Raw genomic sequence first — 23,202 nt, 5'->3', positions numbered from 1 at the left:
AACACCTGCTTTGAACACCATTCAATGTGAATTTTGATTAATTCTCCCAGCATTTGTTTTCATGCAGACACCAGTGGGATTTAAGCTAAGTGGTTTTCTTCTAGGAGTAGCAGCTCAAGCAGATTCCAGATTAGATGATTAAAGAAAGCAATAGCTGTTACAGGAGGAGAAATTGCATCTTCAGTGTCTGTGCTTCAAAAGGATGAGGCTGGAATGTAATTTCTGCACTTCATTGCAGTTTTCCAGAATAAAAGGAATGCTATACCCAAGTGAAAGCTATTATAATTGCATTTACATTCCAGTAGAGTAACTGAAGCTCATTACAGATTTGTGGCATCATTCTTGGGACAAAAACGTTTTTTCTTGCAGACTACTCTGTATTGGGTTCAAAGAAGGTTCCCATAGGTCTCAGATGAAGGTTCAGTTCACACTCTCCCATCCCAAGATTTATCACTGAAGTTTTACTTTTAGTAGAAAAGTCTGTTTTGAATAAGGACTCAGACTGAGAGGCTTCCTTCCCCCAAAAGAAAAATTATTTCTTTGTATATCCACCTTCCAAAAATGTAAAATTGTCTTCAACAAAACAGTGAGTTCTTATGTTCAAAATATTGGCCTGGATGGTGAAAAAACTTGACATGCATTTTCAGATTTGAGGGGAAGATGTTCAAAGCTCTTTCCATGCAAAATTCCAAGTGATCCCTGACTTCTGAATCATTTTGCCTCATTTATTTTCTTGCCTGCCAGATGAGGATGGAAACATGGAGTTTTGTGAAGTCTTGGGTAATGATTCAGAACTGAAGATAGGAGTCATGGAAGGAGCTTAAGAAGAGATTTCTATTTATGATTTGCCACCTTGTAAAATTTCTCTATGAATTCTGGGGGAATAATTTTCATTTAAAATCTCAGGATGGAGATGGACAATTTAAATTTTATTTTTTCCCCCTAGGTCTCAGCTGAAAACCTCTCTGGTCTGAAGCCAACTGTTTCTAGTCGTGTGGTTTATGATGGGGGGGTGTTTATTGGGCCAATATTTGGAGACATGCTTGCTACCTCCAATAACAAAACACAGGTAAGAAGTGCTGGAATGCTTCCTGCTGATTCACCTGGGGCTTGTAGATCCAGGAGAGTCAGAGGGATTCAGGTACTTTCTGCCTCTAAATCCTTTCAGAAATCTACTGTTCTTGGCTTTGCCATAAATCAGTCGGTTTCTTCCCAGTGGTTTGTGCAGCAGGATTTTCCTCCAAGGGCTATTGCAGGTGGGGAGAATGATCATCAGAGGTGACCTTTCAACCAAATGGTGACATGGAACTGTTTGAGTGAGTCCAGAGAAGGGCCACGAAGATGATCAGAAAGCTGGAGCATCTCTGAGAAAGTTGGGGTTGCTCAGACTGGAGAAGAGAAAGTTCCAGGGATACCTTAGAGCACCTTCCAGTGCCTGAAGGGGCTCCAGGAAAGCTGGGGAGGGACTTCTGGCAAGGGCTTGGAGGGATGGGATGAGAAGGGATGGTTTAAAGCTGAAAGAAGTGAGATATAAATGAGATATGAGGAAGAAATTCTTTTCAATGAAGGTGGAAAGTCACTGGCCCAGGTTGTCCAGAGAAACTGTGGCTGCCCCATCCCTGGCATCAGACTCTGCAGGTCTACCAGGTAGATGTGGATCTCGAGAACATCCCTGTTCCCTTCCCCACTTTAAGGTAATCTTTTCTCTCTCCAGGTGGTGGTGATGGTGAATGATATCCTGGCAAACTGTTCAGGGTCATGCTCTTTCCAGTTCAGCCAGGAATTGACACCCTTGGTCAGTGATGTGGAGTATGCATCAGGTAAGGGGGTTCTGTGTCTGAAGAAAATTGCAAAAATGCTATACAGTGAAAAAAAGTCTGCCAGCTGCTGATGATCTTGTGTGCATGTGTATTCTTTTGGAAATTTCTTATTTTATGGAAACTGTGCTTTTTAATGGGACACTTCTGATGAGCTGCAGCCTGAAAATGCACAGCATAGGCACATTTTTCACATTTTTGCATCAGAAAGAACATGGCAGAGGCATAAAGGAGAAATAAACAGTGACAAGCTTGGTGCTCAAAGCAGAAGGTGGCACTTGGTTTAAGTTATTTTTAGTAAAAACTTATGAAAATAAGTAGGTCAAGAGAGGTTCTCCTCCTCTACTCTGCCCTGGTGAGGTCACATCTGGAATATTGTGCCAGGTCTGGGCTTCTCAGTTCCAGGCAAGAAACTGCTTGAGAGAGCTCAGTGCAGAGGCTCAAAGATGATTAAAGGAGTGGAACTGCTGAGGAAAGGCTGAGGGAGCTGGGGCTCTGCAGCTTGGGGGAGAGGAGAATGAGGGGTGAGCTCATTAATGTTCATAAATATGTAAGGAGTGAGTGTTAGGAGGATGCAGCCAGGATCTTCTCTGTGATGTCCAATGATGGGACAAGGGGTAATGGGTGCAAGTTGGAGCACAGGAGGTTCTGTGTAAACATAAGGAAAAGCTTTTTCACTGTGAGGGTGAGGGAGCCCTGGCCCAGGCTACCCAGGGGGGGTTGTGGAGTCTCCTTCTCTGAAGACATTCAAAATTCCCCTGGATGTGTTCTGTGTGTCCTGCCCTGGGTGATCCTGCTCTAGCAGAGGGGTTGGACTGGATGAGCTCTTGAGGTCCCTTCCAAACCCGACATTCTGTGAAGTAATAGATGGACAGGGACAGGAAAGAATATACTTTATGGGGGAAAATGCAATATCATCAGTATTGTACTTTTTAAGATGTCCTGGTGAAGATGGTAAAAAACCATGTAGTAGGTGTAGCTTGAAAATAAATCCTGACCATTTACTGCACCTAAATTCCTGAGTCAACTTGTTGATTCTGTTCTTTCAGATGATGGGCCCCAGGCCACTATAGTTATTAGGGGATTTGGCTTCACTGAGGAGAAACCAGCCCTGCAGATCAAGGTGAACAACACAACCTGCCACATCAAGACAGTGACTGGGACAGAAGTTGTGTGCCAGGTGGAGAGGCTGCCAGCTGGAATCCACCTGGTGACACTGCTGGTGAGACCTTATGGCTTCGCACTCAATGCCAGCACAGGAGAAGGCATCTCCCTAAGGGTTGAGCCAAAGCTGGTAGCTATCAAACCTCCTACAGCTTCAGAATTTGGTAGGTCTGAATGCCAGAGGGTTTTTGAGGGGTTGTCTGCTTTCTACTTCATGGTTTTTATGGTGTGTTTCAGTTCTTCTGTACTTTGACTGCCAAGATCTTCATGTGATAGAAAAAAAAATAAATAATATGGCTGGACAGGTTTATACTCCAAAGTACAGGTCAAGTTTCTTAAAACAACAGACTTGCCTTGGTTCTTTGTGGGGGAAATCAGTTTTCTGACTACTTTTGTTTGAAAGGGATGGCCCCAGAAGGCCATTAGCATCTCACGGGTCATCTTCCTGTATCTGTTTGACACATAGCTTTGGAGAATTTGAATTAATCTGACTTAACTGTGAAGCTGCTAAACTTCAGTTCCTCCCAGTCCCATGGATATGAGTTCCTGTTCCGGGTGATGAAATAGAAATCTCATCTGTGTTTAAATAAAAAGATGAGAAACCTAGAGAAGCTCAAACTAAACTGAAACTCCTTCCATTCCATTGCCTCTCCTTCCCTTGAAAGAAAATGAAATAAAGGGTGATACATTCCATCCCTGGAGACAAGAACTTGGAATATTTTTCACAGGACTCTGGGATCAAAGGACCATTATGACTCCCATCTGCCCTGTATGTGACACAGATGAGAGAACTTCACCTAGAATTTCCACCAAGGGGTTTAGCCAGCTTCAGCTGAGCCAAACCAAAGGCTGTAAAACCCCCCTCCCTTTTTTTGTTTTTTTTTTTTGGAGAAGGAAGAGTCTCCCCAGCCCAATCAGAAATGTGGAGAACACTCTTGAGACATCTGGGTTGTGCAGTTAAGGACCAATGGTCTAAGCACATCATTGTTTTCAAGTGTATTCTAGGAATACACCCAGAAACCACAGGATCCAGGTCACCTCTGACAGTAAAAGCCATCCAGCTTTTCTCTGGAAACCTCCTAGGACTGAGGTGCTTTGAATTCATGGTAAAAAACTTCCCTGAGTGCAGGAGTACTGGCCTGGGTACCACTTATTTTCTTTGTGTTTTGGTGGAGTGTATAGCAAGAAAGATTTTTCTAAGCCTTTTTTTTTTTTTTAACTTTAAAAATTTTATTTTATTTTATTTTTTTATTTTATTATTTTATTTTATTTTATCCTATTTTATCCTATTTTATCCTATTTTATCCTATTTTATTTTATCTTTTTATATATTTTTAAAATATTATTATTCCTCCAGTGGAAGGGTCACTATAGCTCAAAGTTCCGAGTCACTGCTTTAATTCAGTAAAAAAAAAACAAACCACTAAAACTGAAATTAAAAAAGCCAACAATGGCAAGTTTTAGTGCTTGGGCCTTGCTTCTCATTTCTTTTGCTGACAATCCAGTTCTCCCAATTACAGTGATCTGTCACTCATTAAAAAGAAAGCAAGTATAATGTCATCTGACATTACATATGCCTTGAACATTTGTAATTGGAAAGAATTACAGCTTCCATCTGTGTTTTTAATTTCTTCCATTTAAAATACCTCTCATCAATCTTGTTGGGAAGGGCACATATGCACTATTTCATTGCATATGGATATAAGTGCAGATATCAAAACTTTACACATGGAATTTTGTACTCTTAAATCTGAGGCTCCTCATCTGACAACCAGCACATAGGACAAGTGGCTTCAGTTTTCTGTTCTTGCTGCTTTTGTGCTCTGCAAAATTAATGTTAAAGGAGAGGAAGCCAGGAAGCATCCTGTTCTTTGCTGGTTTATTGGGTCCCTCTTGTCAAAGTATCACTGGTCCCAGTGGTGCTGTACTGGGAGCTCCCAGTGACCTAACTCTGAGTGTGGGATGGCTTTCTAAAGATACTACAAAGCTCCAGCAGCTGGAAAGAGCTTGCTATTAACATATTTTATTGCTGTTTGCCTGGTTTTGCTGACAGCCAGACAAAATATAGAGGATTAAACTTCTAGACTTCTTTGTTGCTTTAAAGAATTAGCAGAAAACTGTGCTTTGAGAACAAGGGACTCTGCCATCAACATAGAACAACTTTATCATAGAAGTTTACTTACATCACACATGAAAAGCATCATAAAAGCTCAGCTGGTTTGGGATACAGCCACACAGAAATACACACAGACACTGTGCTATAATGTTGCTGTCTGAGTGTTTTGTCTGTCCAGCCACTGAACCTCTACAGTACTGATAACCAGAGCAAATAGCTCTTAAAAAAAAAAGGCTCTAAAAATTTAGAGCAAATAGCTCTAAAAAAAGTTTCAAGGAAAACATATTTTTTTTTTTTTTTTTTTTTACATCTCTGAACTCCAGTAGAAAAAGAAAGTAAATTCAGGTTAGAATTGCTATTAGCCTTCACTCCTGATTTTTATTTCCTGTTTCTCTCTGGATTGCACTGGTATCTTTTAGGCACTGGGGAAAAAAAATATTCAACTCAAACTCAACTATTGCCACTGGAAGTGGGTACTGCAGAAAGATCAGGGCCAAACCTGACCTGTGTTGGGTGTAATCCTGCATCTAACTGAGGAGGCTCAGCTCTGGCTGCCACAAAACAAAGATGTGGATGCTCAGTGCTTCCCACAACCTCTATGACTTTTCTCCTAACTCTGCTAAATCCCAAGCCCTGCTAACTCCCCTTTCTAACCTAAGTTTCCTGCTAAAAGTTTTGGTTTTTGGTTTGTTTTTTTGTTTTTTTTTTTTTTTTTTTTGAAAGTGGGGTTCTTGGCAGGCATTTGAACTTTGAAAGCACCTGCTGTGTTAAGCTCATTTTCCAATCTTAGTGCTTCTTCCTTCCTTCCTTGCTTCATCCTTGGGCTGGGGTTCTTTCTAAAGGTGAGATTGCAGACTTTGCTGGCTTAAATAAGTAAGAAGTCACTAAAAAATTAACCAAGAACAAACCCTGTATCACATAGCCACATACCAGCTGGAAGAATCTCTGGTGAAAGAGAGGAGGGCAGGAACAGAAAGGTGGAAGCAGATCATCATCAGATCAGCTGAGAGTGAATACTGTCTTTTTACAGTCATCCATTAAGAAAGAATCCTTTGCATTAAAAAAAAATAATTGTAATACATCTTGAATGTAATGGAATAATTGGCTTTGTAGGAGGACTGAATGTTGCTCTCAGGGGGACCAATCTGGAAGGGGTAAACCTGGTGCTGTTTGGATCTCAACCTTGCCCAATTTTGGAAGATAACAGAAATTCAACAATAATTGAGTGTAAAGTACCTCCTCAGGTAAGAAATCACATTTTTTGGGGGGAACAGTCTACAGCCTACAGCTTTTTCTGTGTTTTTCTGGCCTGGGAAGACACAAGGGGAAGAGCAAACAGTAGCCCAAGTTTTGCCTATGGGACAATTTACCACGGACTCCACCTACAGTTCAGACCAGCTTAATTAATGAGAGGTGATTTATGAAAACCAGTGAACAGAAAAAAAAAAAATAAATATCCAGCCTGCAATTTGATTAGCTAAGCCTCACATGGATAAAACTGGGGCTTTGAACTCCAGCATAACTTCCTCTCAACACTTTAAGTTGTACCCAGGATGATGCTGACAGTTTCAATGTAGGGATAACTGTGACTATGATTTACCATGGTTTAATTTCCTAGTGTGAATATAGCAAATGAAAATCTGCATAGTCTGGGGTCATTTGAAGGTTTCTACTCTCCAAGGATGTCCTTTTAAAGTTAACCTAACTGTACATGTTAAAGTAGGTTCTGCTGTATATACAGATATAATCAGTGCCATGTGCCTGACTTCGTAATTATGCAGTAATATAAAGAGTAATATTTTTTACTGGTGCATTCCTATAGCTGACATTTTCTTTGTTTCTTTTTCTAGGGGACAGGAGATGCTGCTGTCCATGTGACACTAATTTCTGGATACCTGTCAACAACAGTAACCAACCTGTTCCACTATGATCCTTCCTTGAACCCAGCTGTTGTGTCACTGAGCAGAAACAGAAGTGGCATAGCAGGTGAAAAGATGTGTATTTGGCATTGTCTGGACAAGTGTTGTCATTGTACAGTAGAAATTTAGGTTTATGGAGTCTGATGATCCAAAGATTTTTTTTTTTTATTATTGTTTCCTTTGAACTTGTATTCTTGTGCTTCCTGCTCGTCCTGATGAATCCTGGTGGTTTTGCTCTAGCATACATGAGATAATGTGTTGCTTGTCCTAGGCCAGTATGGATGATGTCCACAGGATGCCAGGTGTGGTACAGTGCTCTTTTTGTGTCACATTTCTCTAACTCTGCCTTCATTCATTCCTGGTAACAGGTTCAGCCATGATAAGAGTTTCACTCCATTTCTGTGTGGCAACCAGACAACAGATTTCTAGTATCCCATTTCTTCAAGGATTCCATAATCTGATTTCCCCCCCTCCTTTCTTTTTGCAGCCTCTCCAGGGCACACCTTAATAAAACTCCTCCCAGCTCAGAAATCTGGCTGGATATACTGGGGATTCAAGGATTTAGGTGGCTGCCAGTGGTGAAATGCATTCCTTGCTGCATGTCCAACATTTCTATTCCCTTCCCCAAATGCCCTTGCCTTTTTCTATTACTCCAGAATTCAAAAATAAGAGAAACCATCCTTGATCTTTTGAACATCGTTCAGATATCATAGCACCAAAGGGAGATTTCTCTAGCTCCAGGCAGCCCAGGTGCAAAAAATTCCTTAATTTTATAGTGTCTTGTGAATGATCGTGTGGCCAAGTCCAACCTCCTATTCCGAACCTCCACGACTTCATTTTTTAATATAATTTTCCTCCTATATAATAAAAAGAATAAATACATTACACCAATGCCTCCCAGGCATCCAGGATTAAGCTGACAGTTGACCAAGAGTCCAGTGAGTTCACACTATTAATATATTCAACTTCTCAGGCTTTCAAACTTGTTCTCTTCACTCAGGTAGAATTGAAAGTGGTTTCATGTAGTTCTGACTGCAAAATCTGCTTAGGTGAGGGGAGCTTTATCCGGGCTCTCCTGCTTCATGGAAGGCAGAGACATCTCCAAAGCTGGGGCTGCAGAGATGGGTGGTTATGGTGACCATGCCTGCTGTGGAGGTGATGCTAAAACCAGGTGAGCCTGGTCTCTGCTTGGGAGCCAAAATTCCTACTCATATCTGAATCTCTAGAATAGATCTGATGATCTATTCATCAACCTAGAAAGATTAATTTTGATCAAGACCAAAGGAGAGAGTAAAGCAGGTGGTGATATCCCTACACAGGGCAGGGGGGGCTGGAGCTGGATGATCTTTAAGATCCCTTCCCACCCAAACTATTCTGTGAATCCACGTCTGTTTCCCTGCGTGTCTGGGATAACAGTGCCAGGTGCTCAGTGAAGGAGGGGAATGGGCAAAAACGAAGCTGCTCTGGGACAGGATCTTCAGCAGGTGTTCTGGAGCAACTCTGTTGACAAGAGAAACATTTTGGGCTGGCCAGATGTTCAGTGATGTTTCTGGTGGCAGTGAAAGAGCCTCCAGGGGAGGCTTCTACATGTACCTTCTGAATAGCTCTCCTGGCTCCAAAATGTCCATCCTCACCTCAAGCCATCAGTGAACAATGGATGTGCTCCTCTGAACATTAACATTTTGAAGAAGGGGAAAAACTCAGTAAATAGGAGAAGGGGAGAAGAGAGAAAGCAACACAGAGAGAGAGGACACCAGAAGAGAGAACAACACCAGAGGAGAGCAATACTGGAGCAGAGATACAGGGTCAGTGTGGGAGGAGAAGGAGAAGATGCCTGAACTGAGTTTTCTTTGCATCCCATGGTGAGCTGGCAGCTGCCCCTGCAACCCCTGGAGGAGCACAGCTGGAGCAGCTGTGGACCTGCATCCTAGTGAGGATCACAGAGATGTGGACCTGGAGCCTGGTGAGGTTCATGGAGCAGATGTTTGGACCTGGAGCCTGGTGAGGTTCATGGAGCAGATGTTTGGACCTGGAGCCTGGTGAGGATCACAGAGATGTTGTGGCCCTGGAGCCTGGTGAGGATCATGGAGCAGATGCTTGGACATGCATCCTTGTGAGATTATAGAGATGCTGTGTCCCTGCATCCTGGTGAGGATGATGGAGCAGATGCTGTGTCCCTGAAGCCATGGAGGGAACTGTCCCCTAAGCAGTCCGTGTCCCTGTGGGCAGTTTGCTCCTGAGGAGCTGTGCCTCACCTTGGAGGTGTTCCTGAAGGACTTTTCCCATGGGAGGGACCCCACAGTGGGGTGGGGGCAGAGTGTGAGGAATCCTTCTCCCTGAGGAGGAAGGAGAGGCAGAAAACAACCTGTGAGGTTGGGGCTGTAAACCCCACTGCCTGTTCCCCTGTGCTGCTGGGGGGAGGAGGTGGAGATCCTGAGAACAAAGTGATTTGGGCCTGGGAAGAAAGGAGGGATGGAGAAAAAGTATTGAAGTTCTGGTTTGCGTTTCCTCTTTGCCCTGTTCTGATTTGATTAATGAGAATTTAAATGAGAATTTAAAACTATTTTTTTAAAAACTATTTTTTTAAAACTATTTTTTTCCCCAAGTTGAGTCTCTTTTGCCCATGACCGTAACTGGTGAGTGGAACCCTCCTAGCCCTTGTCTTGACCCATAAGGTTTTAGGTGGGTTTTCTCCTTTCCATCCTGAAATGGGACAAGGGGAGTGAGGGGCTGCCTGGTCCACGACACCAGCTCAAGGGGATGGCAAAGAGATTGTAGGAATTTTGCTTGATAAGCTTAGGAAAAGGGTCTAAACAAAACTCTGCTTTTTGTTTGGGTGTTGTGCAGAGACAGGGAAGAGGAATACTCTGTTCCTTGGTGGGATCCACCACAGCTCCTTATGATGTCCTTAATAAAAAAAAATCGTGCTATAAAGGTTCTTTTCATTTGCCACAGATATAACTATGTCAGTGAAAATGTCTTTATTTGGACCAAATCATGCCTCCTTACCTTTAAAAGTTATTTCAGGAGGAATTTATGAAGTTCTTATGAAAACTTACTGGATTCTATTCTCCACTCCTCTTGTTCTTTTCTATTACTAGAGTCTGCACAAAGGAAGGAAATCATCTTCTGTCACCTCAACATCATTTGTTTCACAGCAGAGCCTGAATGGGAGACAAAACTATGTTTCCTGAAAATAGGATGCTTTGGATCATTTATAGGCATCTGATTTCAGATAGATCATTTAATTATGGGAGGCTTCTGTACCAGCAGACTGAGAGTGGCTGTAGATGGTCATATTGTTCAGTTCTGTAGTCCTGAACATAGGAAGGACCTGAAGCTGTTGGAGGGATGGTTCAGAAGAGGATCATGAAGATTACCAGAGGGCTGGAGCTTTTCTGCTGTGTTGGCAGACTGAGAGTTGTTCAGCCTCAAGTTTCTTCTTTTCAGAAGAAAAAGCTCAAGGGAAACCTCAGACCATCTTCCAGCCCTTAGGGGCTACAGGAAATAGTCCCCAAGTCCCTTGTCCCCAAGTCCCGTGGGGAGGGACTTTTGAGGACAGGGAGTGATTGGATTAGGGGGAATGGTTTAAAAACTGGGACATGAAATTCTTTGCTGTGAGGGTGGTGAGACCCTGGCCCAGGTTGGCCAAAGGTTTGACTGCCTCCTCCCTGGAAGTGTTGGGAATCCAGGTTGGATGGGACTTGGAGCAACCTGGGCTGGTGGGAGGTGGCCAGGACCATGGTAGGGGGATTGAAACCAGATGATCTTTATAGTCCCTTCCAACCCAACCTTTTCTCTGATAGCCAAGTTCACAATGCTAATCTCCTAAAATAAACCTGGTGGATGTTGCAGGGAGGCCAAGGGCTTGAGTAGAGTAGTGAACCACTGTGGTCTTCATTTTTTTTGTGCTGAGCTGATGGACATGACTGGAACTGTTCTGGCATGATGGGACTTCCTTGCTCTTCCTTGTGCAATGGTTACGTCTACTAAAATAATTCTTGCCAGAAACTCACATTTTTTGATCCATTCTCCTCTCTGCAGGTGGTCAGGAGCTTTGGATTGGGATATCCCAGTTTGCCAGCTACCAAGGATCAGACATCAAGGTCCAAATTGGGGACTCATGGGCACAGATCCAAGCACAGACCAACTCTGGTGTTAACGTGACCCTTCCAGCCTTGGCTGCAGGATGGTACAATGTTTCTGTCACCATCAATGGCATTGCTGTCACTTCAAGGAGGTGTGTGAATGCAGGAACTTTCCTTAGGATATGAATTCCATTCTCCATCTTGCTTTGTATCTTAGGGTTAATCTGAAAATGAAAGTGAGAGTTTTCATAAATTCTGTACTTGATGGGGAAATCTGCAGTGTAGTGTAAAATTATGAATAATTATCAAGGCATTTATTGATCTGTGGAACCCAAGTCAGCAAACTGCTAATGCCAGTCTATTAACTCCCCTTGGATCAGTAGGAGGCAGGAGAGAAATATTTTTAGAAAAAAACAGTGGATTTGATGAAAAATGCATATTCAGGCAATCAAAGGTATTCAGATTCAGGTCAAATGCAGATAAATCCTGCTTTAGGAAAACAGGAGAAGAAGAGAAACACTTTTCATGAGAAAAACAAAAGCTAGTTTGAAAAGTAAAAAAAAAAAGAAAAAAAAATGCTTTGTTTGGAGAATTTTTAAATGATGCTGTTTCTATCCTTTAAGGTGACACTTCAAGTTCATGCCTAAAAAACTGTAGCATAAATGAATTAAAACATATGGGAAAACTGACCTGAAAGTGAGAATGCAACAAAGCATTCACAGGCAGTGCAGTTTTGCTCCTGACCTGCTCACCACGCTAGGAATGATCCTGATCCAGTGGTGCTGGGGAGAAGGGAGCTGATTTTAGAGCTCAGAAGCCACCCTGAGCTACACTGTGGTACTTTAATGATGCTCAGAAAGTGAAAGGCTGATGTGGGTGGGATGACAGAGGGGTTCATCCCATCTGATGCTTGTTAGCAGCTCCATCACTTTGTCTCCAGGGGTAGAGTGGAGGGAGCTGGGTTATCCCAGGAGGAAACTCTGGTCTCTGGTGGGCTGGATAAGATCTACTTCTCAAATGTTTCTTTTTAGGGCAGGGGGTATTTCTGAGAGGAGGGTGATAAGAAGGAAAAATAGAGGTAGGTGGGAGAGAAGCAGAGCTACATCTGTAGGGATCTCCATGGGCTTCTGGAGGTTTGGTCTGGGTTTTCTTTTCATGTAGTCACCTCTGCTGTCTGGTGGGAGGATGCAAGGAGGGGAAGCAGTTGGGATGTCTCAGAGGAGGCTGAGAGGAGACCTTGTTGCTCTCTACAGCTCCCTGAAAAAAGGGTGCTGGGTGCTGAGCTCTTCTCTTAAGTGAGAAATGACAGAATCAGAGGAAATGGCCTGAAGCTGCACCAGAAGGGGTTTAGACCAGATGTGGGGAAGGATTTCTTTACTGAGAGAGCAGTCAGGCATTGGAATGGGCTGCCCAGGGAGGTGCTGGAGTCCCCATCCCTGGAGGTATTAAAAAACTGTAGATGAGGCACTTCAGGGCATGCTCTGGTGGGTCATACAGGTATTGATACATATATTTTATTGGAGGGGGGATGTTGACAGATCAACGTGGTGATCTTAGAGGTCTTTTAACACTGTGAGAGTTCTGTAATTCTGTCTGTGGGCATTGCTGCAGTGGGATCCATTTGGCAAAAACACCTTCCCCATTCTTCCTTCCTTTGATGGGCAATTCAGTTACACCTCATGGACTAAATTTGGCCCAGAATTTGCCACTTTTTAAGTGCTCACAAGAGATGTGTCTTTAATTGCATGGAAAAAATTAAGGTGTGGGGTGGAGTTCTCACTGTGACATTAAACAAAGGGGAGATGCCAGGCTGGTGTTTGGCCTTCCAGCCTAGAAGGAGTTGGAATAGCACTGCAGCAGGAGAGAAAAATATATATATATAAAAAAACAAAACATAAACCAAATCCCTTTTTCTGTTGCTTGTTTTTTTGCAGGGTGGAGCCATTAATCCAGTACCTCTCAGAGATCCTCAACATACAGCCCTGTTGTGGCTCCTTTCTGGGTAAGCAGCACTGATACATCTGCAGCCACTTATAGGGGCTAAAGGGATCAAGGGCAGAGTTTTCCTGAAGGACTGGAAAGGGCATCCCATTTCCCATCAGTTTAAGGGGGGGTGTTTTAAATCTCAGACCCTTTATTGTGCAGGCATTGTCTGAAAGGCAGCAGCAGGCTGGAAATATGGGGTTGTAGTGAGCACCCCTCAATCTAGTTGGCTGGCTCAGGGCTCCCCTGTGCTTTGAATTTGGTTTCCCCAAGTGTTAGCTCATGTATCCTTGCATGTTCCCATTGGGAAAACAAAGCACACCCACACCTGACTCATCTGTGCTGTTTCTTTCAGTCATGACACCTCCATCTTTCAAGGCTTTCCATGGGAAAGTTAGGTAGAAAGCAGGGTACAATTGTGGTTTGAAGCAAACAATAATTTCAAGTGATCCCAAAGGGGATGTTAATTTTTGTGAAGTTGAAAAGACAAAAAAAAAAAAAAAAACAACCGCCCAAAAAACAACCAACCAAAAAAACCACCAACCCTTTTTCAATGTTAATTTTAATGAAAAGTGAAATATTTATTAATCCCGTTCCAAGCTTTTAAACACTGGAAATAATTTAAGTGTGTTTCAGAGAAAAACATCAGTGAATTGAAAAGAAAAGTTTTACTTTAAATCTTAAAAAGCAGATTGGAGGTGGTTGATTTATTTTGTCATTCGGCTGGGGATGGGGGAAGAGTTGGATTCCCCATAGTGAATTTTACATAAGCCCTTAGAAATGCTTTAATAGAAGAGAGAGAAATTCCTGTCATGCAACCTCAGGTCCTTCACAGATTGCTCTCCCAGGCTCACAAAACATGTAAAGATATAAAAACTCAGAGGCTTTGTGGTACGTGATTAGTTTAATAGTTTGTGAAATACCCAAGCCTTGAAAGATGAGAGCCTGGATAGCAAAGGCTACCAGTTCTGAAGATTAAGCTATAATAAAAGTGGAGAAAAAAATGATGTATTGCACCCTTCTTTTCACATTTAAGGATAAATTGAAATTTAAACATGAGCTGATTAACTCTTTGGCTGTAGTTTTATGAATGGCTTAAACTGCCTTAGAATCTCATTGCTGCAGAAAGCACCAGCCCTTTCCCCCTCTTATCTTCAGTCTTTTGATGTCTCTAACATTTGTGTGGCCATGTGGATTAAGGATCTGAACTCCCTCAAAAGGAGCCCCATTACAAAGCAGCTTCATATTTTTAGCCAGCTCATGGGAAAAGGAAGGCCATGGGCTTAATGGATAAAGAGGCTGAAGCAAGGTAAGGCACTGGGAGTGCCAGTGCTGCAAACTAAAAGTTTCAGCTGGAAGCATAGGATTAGGCTGGGAATGGTGAAGGGTTTGCATTTCTATGATTATCCCTTCCTAAAACCCACACTGTTCCTTCTTCAGTGCTGCCCTTTTTCCCAGCACCCTGGGAGGCAATGCAGGTACCTCTGTTTTTCAGTGTTCTGTAGATCCAAGTATCAGGAGTCCTACTGGTTCCAGATAATCAAAACCTTCTTTTAGTGGCCAGGGTGGTAGCAGAGCCTCCCAAGGCTCCTGTCAAGCTGGAGAGGGACAGACTAATGTCATGTCCTAAAGCAACTCAATGGATTGGACCAAAGATAGCCCAGAGTGACCCAGAAAAAGGATGTTTTAGGAGGATCATACAAGTGGGGCAGTGTGTGATGATGCTTCTCTACAATAACCTTCCAGCTTTCACCACAAGACACACAGCCAGCTCCAGCTGGAGGTCATCATTTGGTGTCTAACTCTTCCTTTCCAATCCCACAGAATGGTAGGGAGAGCACCAAGTCCAGCCTTCCTGCTAAAGCAGGTTCCCATAGAGCAGGCTGTTCAGGCAGGTTTGGAATATTTGCAGGAAAGGGGACTTCACAACCTCTCTGGGTAGCCTGTTCCCTCACCCTTAAAGTAGGCAAATTATTCCTTATGTTCAGATGGAACTTCCTATCTTCCAGTTTGTGACCATTGTCTCTCGTCCTGTCTCTGGGCATGACTGAAAATAACCTCACCCCATCCTCTTGACACCTGCCCTTTAGATATTTATAAGCACTGGTTGATCCCCTCTTTGTCTTCTCTTCTCCAGACTAAACAGACCCAAGTCTTTCAGCCTTTCCACATGTAGGAGAGATGTTTATAAGCAAAGGCTGAGACCTGGTCTGCTTTTGAATCATCCTCCTGGTTCACACCAAGAGTTTCTCTTCCCCCTGTGCTGTCTCTTCTGGGGTGTTAAGGGGACACCCAGGGAATAAAAACATCCAGGCACCCACAGGGGAGAGCAGACAGCTGCCTTCCTCCAGGTTGCCTTTGACAGTGAAGGGGAAACTCCTTTTTCCTCTTTGTTTCCTCTTTTTCCTCTTTCTTTCATCTTTTTCCTCTTTCTTTCCTCTTTCTTTCCTCTTTCTTTCCTCTTTCTTTCCTTTTTCTTTCCTTTTTCTTTCCTCTTTCTTTCCTCTTTCTTTCTTTCCTCTCTTTCCTCCTTTTCCTCCTTTTCCTTCCTTTTCCTCCCTTTTCCTCCCTTTTCCTCCCTTTCCTCCCTTTCCTCCCTTTCCTCCCTTTCCTCCCTCTTCTCCCTCTTCTCCCTCTTCTCCCTCTTCTCCCTCTTCTCCCTTTTCTCCCTTTTCTCCCTTTTCTCCCTTTTCTCCCTTTTCTCCCTTTTCTCCCTTTTCTCCCTTTTCTCCCTTTTCTCCCTTTTCTCTCCCTCTTCCCCCCTTTGCCCCCTTTGCCCCCTTTGCCCCCTTTGCCCCCTTTGCCTCCCTTTGCCTCCCTTTGCCTCCCTTTGCCTCCCTTTGCCTCCCTTTGCCTCCCTTTGCCTCCCTTTGCCTCCCTTTGCCCCCCTTTGCCCCCCTTTGCCCCCCTTTGCCCCCCTTGGCCCCCCTTGGCCCCCCTTGGCCCCCCTTGGCCCCCCTTGGCCCCCCTTGGCCCCCTTGGCCCCTTTTCTCCCCTTTCTCCCCTTTTCCTCTCTTTCCCCTCTTCCTCATCTTAAATGGTACAAACTGGGTGCACATAAGCAGGGGAGGGTGTGGAGCTCAAAGCTTCCATCAATGTATCATCTTCCCTGGTCAGGGAGCTCCTCGAGGACAAGTGACCATCAGTGCATGGTATGCCTGGCACCCTGCTTGGGTAACCAGGCAGAACTGTAGGATGGAGGAATCTCTGTGGTTATGGTTTTTAGTCTGAAAGGGGTCATGCTGCATTCTGCTTCCCTCTAGGTAGCAGGACTTAAAGCATCTCTACCATCTCCCCACCTTCCTCTGCAGACAGTCCCATTCCTTGAAGAATTCAGCCTTGGTTTACCCTCATGTGCTCCTCTCATGGCAGCTTCTTCTAGTTCTGTGGTGGCTTTCTGCTGTTGTTTATTGCCACAAAGGTCCCTGGCTATCTGATACCTCAGCCTCCTGCCCACACAGGATTAGCTTGAAACAAAACTGCTGCTTGTTCCAAAAAAAAAGGGACTTAATTTCTCCTTGGCTTCAGCCTGGCTAAGACTGTCTGCCATGCTTCCCAGCTTTACCATGGTTTGTGATTGTTCACAGGCAGACATTAATGCCTTTCCTGCATATAAAGCCCTTCTTCTTCTTTATTTTCTTTTACTCCTAGGTGGAACACTGCTCACAATTTCTGGGGTGGGCTTCAGCCAAGATCCTGCCCTGGTTTCTGTTACAATGAACAGACAAAGCTGTGTGGTTACTCACGTGGCAGAGGAGACAGTATGGTGCCTGACCCCATCAGCTGCTAATTGGTCTAATGAAGATCTGCAAGATGTCTCTGTCAGAGTGAACGTACTCATTAGCAGTGGGTCACTTCAACAATCTCTCTTTGCAAGAAGGACCATCACCTTTAAATACCAACGAGCTTTGACTCCTCTGGTCACTGCTGTTGGAACAGACATCACAGACAGCAGCCTGCTCTTGAGCATCCAGGGGATAAACATCACTGGATCTGTGGCTAAGCTTGGGAACACTGAGTGTGAACTTGAAGCTCAACGTGGCAATGGGTCTGCAGTGTTTCATCAGTGCTCTTTACCACTGAGCAGCCTGGAGCCTGGGACTTTTCCCATCCAGGTTCTTCAGAGGCAGGTTGGATATGCTCGTTTGACAGCAAGACTGCAGACCCTTACCATAACTCCACGGATAACCTCCATATTCCCATCACAAGGATCAATCTGTGGTGGGATGTTACTCACTATATCTGGCATTGCTCTAAAATCCAGGAGGAGATTGGTACAGGTCAGCCTGGAGAGTAATTATTCCTGTGAGATCCAGCACTCTGCTAAGGATGCTGTTATTTGTGTTGTCCTTCCAGGAGCCCATCCTTTGCCTTACCAGTGGTTGGCTGAGCCATTTTGGGCTCTTAATGTCACAGTGACTGTCAATGGGATCAGCAGTGTCTGTCTTGGTGACTGCACACTCCACCTTCGTGAGCAGTGGACCCCTCTTGTAGATCTGGTGACTTGGGAGACCAAAGGGACATTCACCTTGGTGACGATCAAAGGACAGAGGTTGGCATGGGCAGGTGATAGCCCCGTGGTTCATGTGAATAACCAGGCTGTCTGCACGGTAACTTTTTGGAATGAGACCAGCATCAAGTGCCAGGCAGACTGCATTGCCCCAGGGGAGCACAACATTTCTGTGGCCAACAAGAAAAGTGGGCAAGCTTGCTTCAGAAAGGCATCCAGTGTTCTCAGCATCCTGCCTCAGGTGTACCTCTTTTACCCCCAGAACTTCGGTACCAATGGGGGAGGTCTGCTCACCTTAGCAGGCTCAGCACTGAAAGGAAAGAGAGTGACTTCTGTCCTCATTGATTATCAGCCTTGTCTCATTCTCAGTGTCACCTGTGGATCTATCCAGTGCACGGTGCCTCCAGGTAATGGGACTAAGGCTTTGAGTCTAAAAGTAGATGGCATCTTCTATTACCTTGGAAGAATAAGTTACCACAAGGAGTTTACCCCAGCTCTTCTTTCTCTTGTTGCTACTGATCTCCTTTTAACACTGACAGCATCACAGATCACGGAGATGGACACCATCTACATATTTATTGGTGATTTTTCTTGTGGTCAGGTCACCATCACTCACTCTACTTTGCAGTGCTCAGCTCCTCTGCTGCCTGTGGGCCAGTACCATGTGCTGGGATTGGATGTCTCCAGGGGTTGGGCTTCTTCCAACCTGATGTTCATCTCTCAGCTGACAGTGAGAGCTGTGCAGAACAACTGGGGTAAGTCAGGAAGGTTTGATGGAGCTTCTCCAGAGGGTGAAATGGGAGGGACTGTGGTGACTGGTGAGACACTGGCCCAGGTTACCCAGAGAAGCTGTGGCTGCCTCATCCCTGGAAGTGCTGAAGGCTTGGAGAAACCTGATCTAGTAGGAGGTGTCTCTGCCCATGGCTTGGTTGATTTTTAAGGTGCCTTCCAGTCCAAACCAGTCTGGGATTCTATGACTGGGGTTGATTTTTTTTTTTGGCACAAAAGCAAAAATTATGAATTTGAAAAATGCTTTTGACAGCTGGCATTTGGACTCTGTCTTAAATCCCCTTTTCTGTCTTTTTCCAAGGTGGCTTGAATGGAGGAGCATTTTACCTACGTGGAACTGGATTTTCCCCAGGGAAGACTTTGGTCACAGTCTGTGGCACCAAGTGTGGATTGCTGGGCAACGTGACAACGACTGAGTTGAGGTGTCTTGCCCCACGCTTACACGGTCAGCTAAGACCCAAAACTTGGCATTGTGTTAAAAATATGCTCTAAAAATCTGTCTTGGCCCCAAAGGGGGGGATCCCAATGTATTTCAGACCATGGGAAGAGAGAGTAACATTCCTAGGGAAAGGACAGGGGCCAACAGAGCACTTACTTCTCTTTTTTTGGTCTCAGTCCAAGGACAGCTGCTATCAGGGGGAGTTTTTGTGGCTTTTGTGGCACCATGCATTGGTGGCCACACAGGCTTTGTGGGTGTGTATGAGTTGTGCACAATGTCAGCAGGTCCTGTCTCACATAAAATGGACAGGAGACCTGTAGGGTTGGGCACCAAGAACCCTCGTGGCCATCATGACCATCTGAGTGAGCTGAGTTCTCTTAAATGCTTTTTCTCTTCTGGCCCTGTACATTTGGGGTTTTGCCTGCATCGTGGAACCATTTCAGTGGTGGGAGAAAAGGGATGGATGGCTGGGAGGGTAAAAAGATGTTGCCTTTTGGCCAGTTCACACCTTTAGGAAGCTGGAGATGAGGATTTGAATGCCTTGAAAGGAAGATGTGAGCATCCCACAACCAGAGCATCCACTAGAGGGGAGCAGCAGTGAATGTTGTACCATGATCTGCAGCTCACTCAAAGAGAGAAGTAGCTCTGCCTCAGTTTTGGAGGAAACTCTTCAAAATGGGCATTTCCTGGGACAAGGCATATTTCCTCCCTTTTATCTGTTGTGGATCTGGAAAAAATGTGGAGTGAGTGGCCAGTAGGGTAAATTGACAGGGTGTGTAGATTCTCCATCCTCCCAAATAGTCAGAATTTGACAGGATTAGTTCCTGAAACTCACTCTAATGTGAAATTTACCACTTCTTTGAGCAAAAGTTGGGACAAGGGCAATCCAAATAATTTTTCCAAAATTCTACATGTGCTCCTGTAATTTTAAGTAATTCCTCTCCTGATCCATGAGGAATACAAAATAAAATATGAGGGGAAAGTAAACAGAGCTTTGAAACCCAACCACCAGACTCAAAAGGAGACACCAAGAGATCATAAAGACTCAACTTACTTTGTTTTAAATAAGATCCAGGCACAGTTCACAAAACTATTTATTATTATTTTTCAAAAAAGAAAAAAGACACAGTGCTGGAGTGCTGGAAAAAAAAATCAGAGTGAAACCCAGGAAAGTCTTGGTTATTGAAGGAAAACTAACAGAATAAAATGTAATAAAATTGATCCAAACTGTGAAAATATTAATAACTTTGTTCAGAATTCACTGAGTGTAGTAGGTGTCAGAGTGAGCCTGGGGAAAACCATCTTACAGGTAGGACCAGGATGCTTGTTGCTGACACTAGATGTCAGCAAGTGAATGCTGATTGCTGGCTGATGAAAGGATGCTTTGCCTCAGGAACCAGAGGGACCAAAGGGACACAGGGACAGCATTGCTTTGAGGCCAGTTCCAAGAGAACCCCTCTCTTCCCCTGCCGTGGATGTTGCAGTGTTGCAGCCTTACAAACCTCACCAGTTGAATTCTAGAAATGTTTGTTTGTCAACGGAGTATTTACAGGAAAATGTTGGTTTTGCATGAAAAAAAAATCCTTTTCAGGGTGTTTAAATCTGTATTTGCCAGGCTATTTGTACTCCCTTAGGCAGATTCAGCCTGTGCACATCTACACGTGGCACCGGTGGCTGCATGTAGAGCAAGATGCTTTCCAGCTGGCTTCCCCCTGATATTTCTGGGATTGCACTCCACTACTTAGGGCATGAGTGGCTTTATTAAGTGCAGTTAGTCTGCTCTCACCTCGTGGTTTGCGTGCTGCTGTTTGCCTGGGGAAGTTTGGCCATTTGGCACTTGTGTATCCAGTGCTCAGACCTTCCCTTCACGGCCTCCTCCGTGGGGGAGAGGTGGCAAAGAGACCTTGGGGGGGAATGCAGGACCATGAGCCGTGAAGGAGATGGGAAGGAGAGGTCTGTGGTGCCCCTGGGGGTGCAAAAGCTGGATGGAGCAGGCAGGTTGGATGCTTGTCTGACATTTCCTGGCGTTGCTCACGGACCGGGTGATGAGAAGTGAAGAGTTCAAGCTGCATTTCTTCTCTTACAGAAGGCACTGAAGCAGAAATGCCTCCCCTCAGGCCCTGTGGGATGTCAGGTGGCAACTCACCACCCAGGGTTCCAGCACTGGGTCATGTTGTGTCTGGCCTGCTTAAGATTAGAGATGTTCACGTAGGAATCCCCAACCAGTCCCTCTGGCTTACTCGTGACCGAATCCCTAGGGCAAGGCTTGGCAGGTAGGAAATGGGATTTCTTTCTCGTTTAACAGGCAGCTTTTTAAGGCAGTCTCAGCAGGATCTATCCATAAACCTGCCCCAAAGGGTCTTCCCACTTGGGTGTTGAGAGGGGTTGCAGCAAGGTTTTGGTTTGATCATTGATAAGGATTGAGAAGATCGAGTACTGAAGCGTGCTCGGTCCAGATCAGAAGCCTGGGCTCTTTCCTGAGAACTGATTTCTTTAGCAAGTTGCAGAAAAAATCAAATCAGAACAGAGCTAAAAGTTGAGTTTCACCCTTCAAGCTTAGGAATAATAATAAAAAAAAAAAAATAAATTAATGCCACACTCCCTCCAAAGAAAAAAACAAAACCAAAAAAAAAACCCTAAACCAACCAACCTTAAAAGTCTGGGAAAGAGATGACAGTTTTGATCCTGAGACCTGTCCCCTTCTCTTGTTTTTTAATTTCACTCATGTCACAGTGCTGGTGATGTGTGCAGATACAGCTGTGGATCCTATTCAGCTCAGGTTAAATTTGCAGACCACACGATTAATGTCTGTAGGATTGAACTGTGCTCCTGTGAAAGATGGGGACAGTGGTGGGAAGTTTGGGGCAGGTCAGAAGACAACTGAATATTCTTATTAGGTGATATTAAGGTAGGTACCATCTATAAATTTTGCAGTAAGTCAGTATCTGAGGTTGTATATTTGACATTAGGGTTCGAGTAAAGGAGGAACCTTTAACAGGAGATGAACTGATAAGAAAATCCATAAGGGGAAAAAGCTGAGTGTGATTTGCCTGATTGCATCAACGTGCTGGGAATAGCAGCTTTGGGTTAGAGGTTTTGAGGTTTGGCTTGGGATTTTTGTTAGTGAGTCCTGGGTCTATTGTCAGCCAGATGACATTGCTAAAAATATAAGGGAGAGGATTTAGATTAAAGGCTAGAAATTAAATGAAGCTGTTTTGAAAGGAAGAGAGATGTGGCTTGGTGTGGAGGTTTTCATATGGGACAAGAGGAGAGAGAGGAATGAGTCTTGGTTGCAGCAGTGCCCGGGTACCAAGGAGATGAACTGAGCTACAGGGGGATTCCTGGCAGGGAAATGGGGGGATTTGTAGAAGTAATTTCAGGAGATGTGAAGACGGTGGCAACTGAAGCCTGAGTAGAACTGAGGGCACCTGGTGTTTATTGGGGAGACCAAAACAAAGAATCCCAGTGGTCCTTTCTGTCCTTCAAATTTGGAAATGAAATTAAGGAGTAAGGAGGGAAAAATGATGCATATTGATTACACAGCAGGAATGTTCTGAGAGTGAGGTCTAGAATAGATGCTTGCAAAGCCACCTCTTGGACTTCTGGAACTCAGCTGTGAGAAATGAATGTCTCATAAGGAGCAATTCTTCATCTGCAGAGCTTGGGCTTGGTGACCTTAACATCTCTGTTTTTTTCTTTTCCTATTCCTTTTAATTTCTTAATTTTTAAGCCTTTTCCCCCCCTTGCTAAGCACATGTCATGCCCTGCAGCCCATTCTATGAGTGGTGGGTACCTGGGGATATGTGGTTTGGCACGGGGGACTCCTTGGGCACTTGTTCAATCAATCCCCAGCAGCCCTTGGAACTCCTGTAGGGTTTTAGCCTCATCACATGTCTGGCAGTTGTGATTAGACAGTGACCCAGAACCAAAGGCCTTGTGCTGTGCATCCCAGGATCCTGGTTTTAGCCAGAGCATCCTTCAAAGACAGGGTTGGGAGGCAGGTGGTCCCCAACCCATTGTCAGCATGCAGAGATTTGGCTGCCGTTGTGTCTGACCTTAAAATAGAAGCCACAACAGGATGAATGCCTTCCTGGGATTGTATTACATGTGATTAGAAGGTTTTATTTTTATAGAGAGGATAAAGCATAAAGAAACTTCATTCTGAACAGTAACCAATTTAGCAGGGAGTGGAATTGTGTCCCAGAATGGAGAGATTATCCTTTTAGGAAATACTACGTGTGGTGTCATCTTCAGCTGGTATTTTATGTTACTGTTGTGGCAAAAGATGATGGATCAATAATGCAGAGAGATATTTGTGTTGAATGGTCAAAAGAAGAGGGAGGAAAGACCAAGAGCTTCTCCTAACTGAGACAAGTA

At 44.3% G+C, this 23,202-nt stretch overlaps 1 protein-coding gene across 1 annotated transcript in view; it reads left to right on the top strand.

The window, feature by feature from the left end:
- The window catches only part of PKHD1 (PKHD1 ciliary IPT domain containing fibrocystin/polyductin), a 265,495-nt gene that overhangs the window by 32,797 nt on the left and 209,496 nt on the right, over positions 1-23,202 (top strand). The window contains exons 25-33 of the mRNA XM_071742174.1: positions 947-1,069; positions 1,715-1,820; positions 2,867-3,145; positions 6,211-6,341; positions 6,948-7,083; positions 11,061-11,256; positions 13,039-13,106; positions 16,739-18,352; positions 18,688-18,831. Of these exons, the coding sequence (XP_071598275.1) occupies positions 947-1,069; positions 1,715-1,820; positions 2,867-3,145; positions 6,211-6,341; positions 6,948-7,083; positions 11,061-11,256; positions 13,039-13,106; positions 16,739-18,352; positions 18,688-18,831 (2,797 nt within the window). The remainder of the gene's footprint in view (positions 1-946; positions 1,070-1,714; positions 1,821-2,866; positions 3,146-6,210; positions 6,342-6,947; positions 7,084-11,060; positions 11,257-13,038; positions 13,107-16,738; positions 18,353-18,687; positions 18,832-23,202) is intronic.

The sequence above is a fragment of the Heliangelus exortis genome, chromosome 3 (assembly GCF_036169615.1).
Source record: "Heliangelus exortis chromosome 3, bHelExo1.hap1, whole genome shotgun sequence".
NCBI classification, from domain to species: Eukaryota; Metazoa; Chordata; class Aves; order Apodiformes; family Trochilidae; genus Heliangelus; species Heliangelus exortis.
The sequence above is the reverse complement of the archived record's forward strand: the minus strand, read 5'-3'. Positions and strand labels throughout refer to the sequence as shown.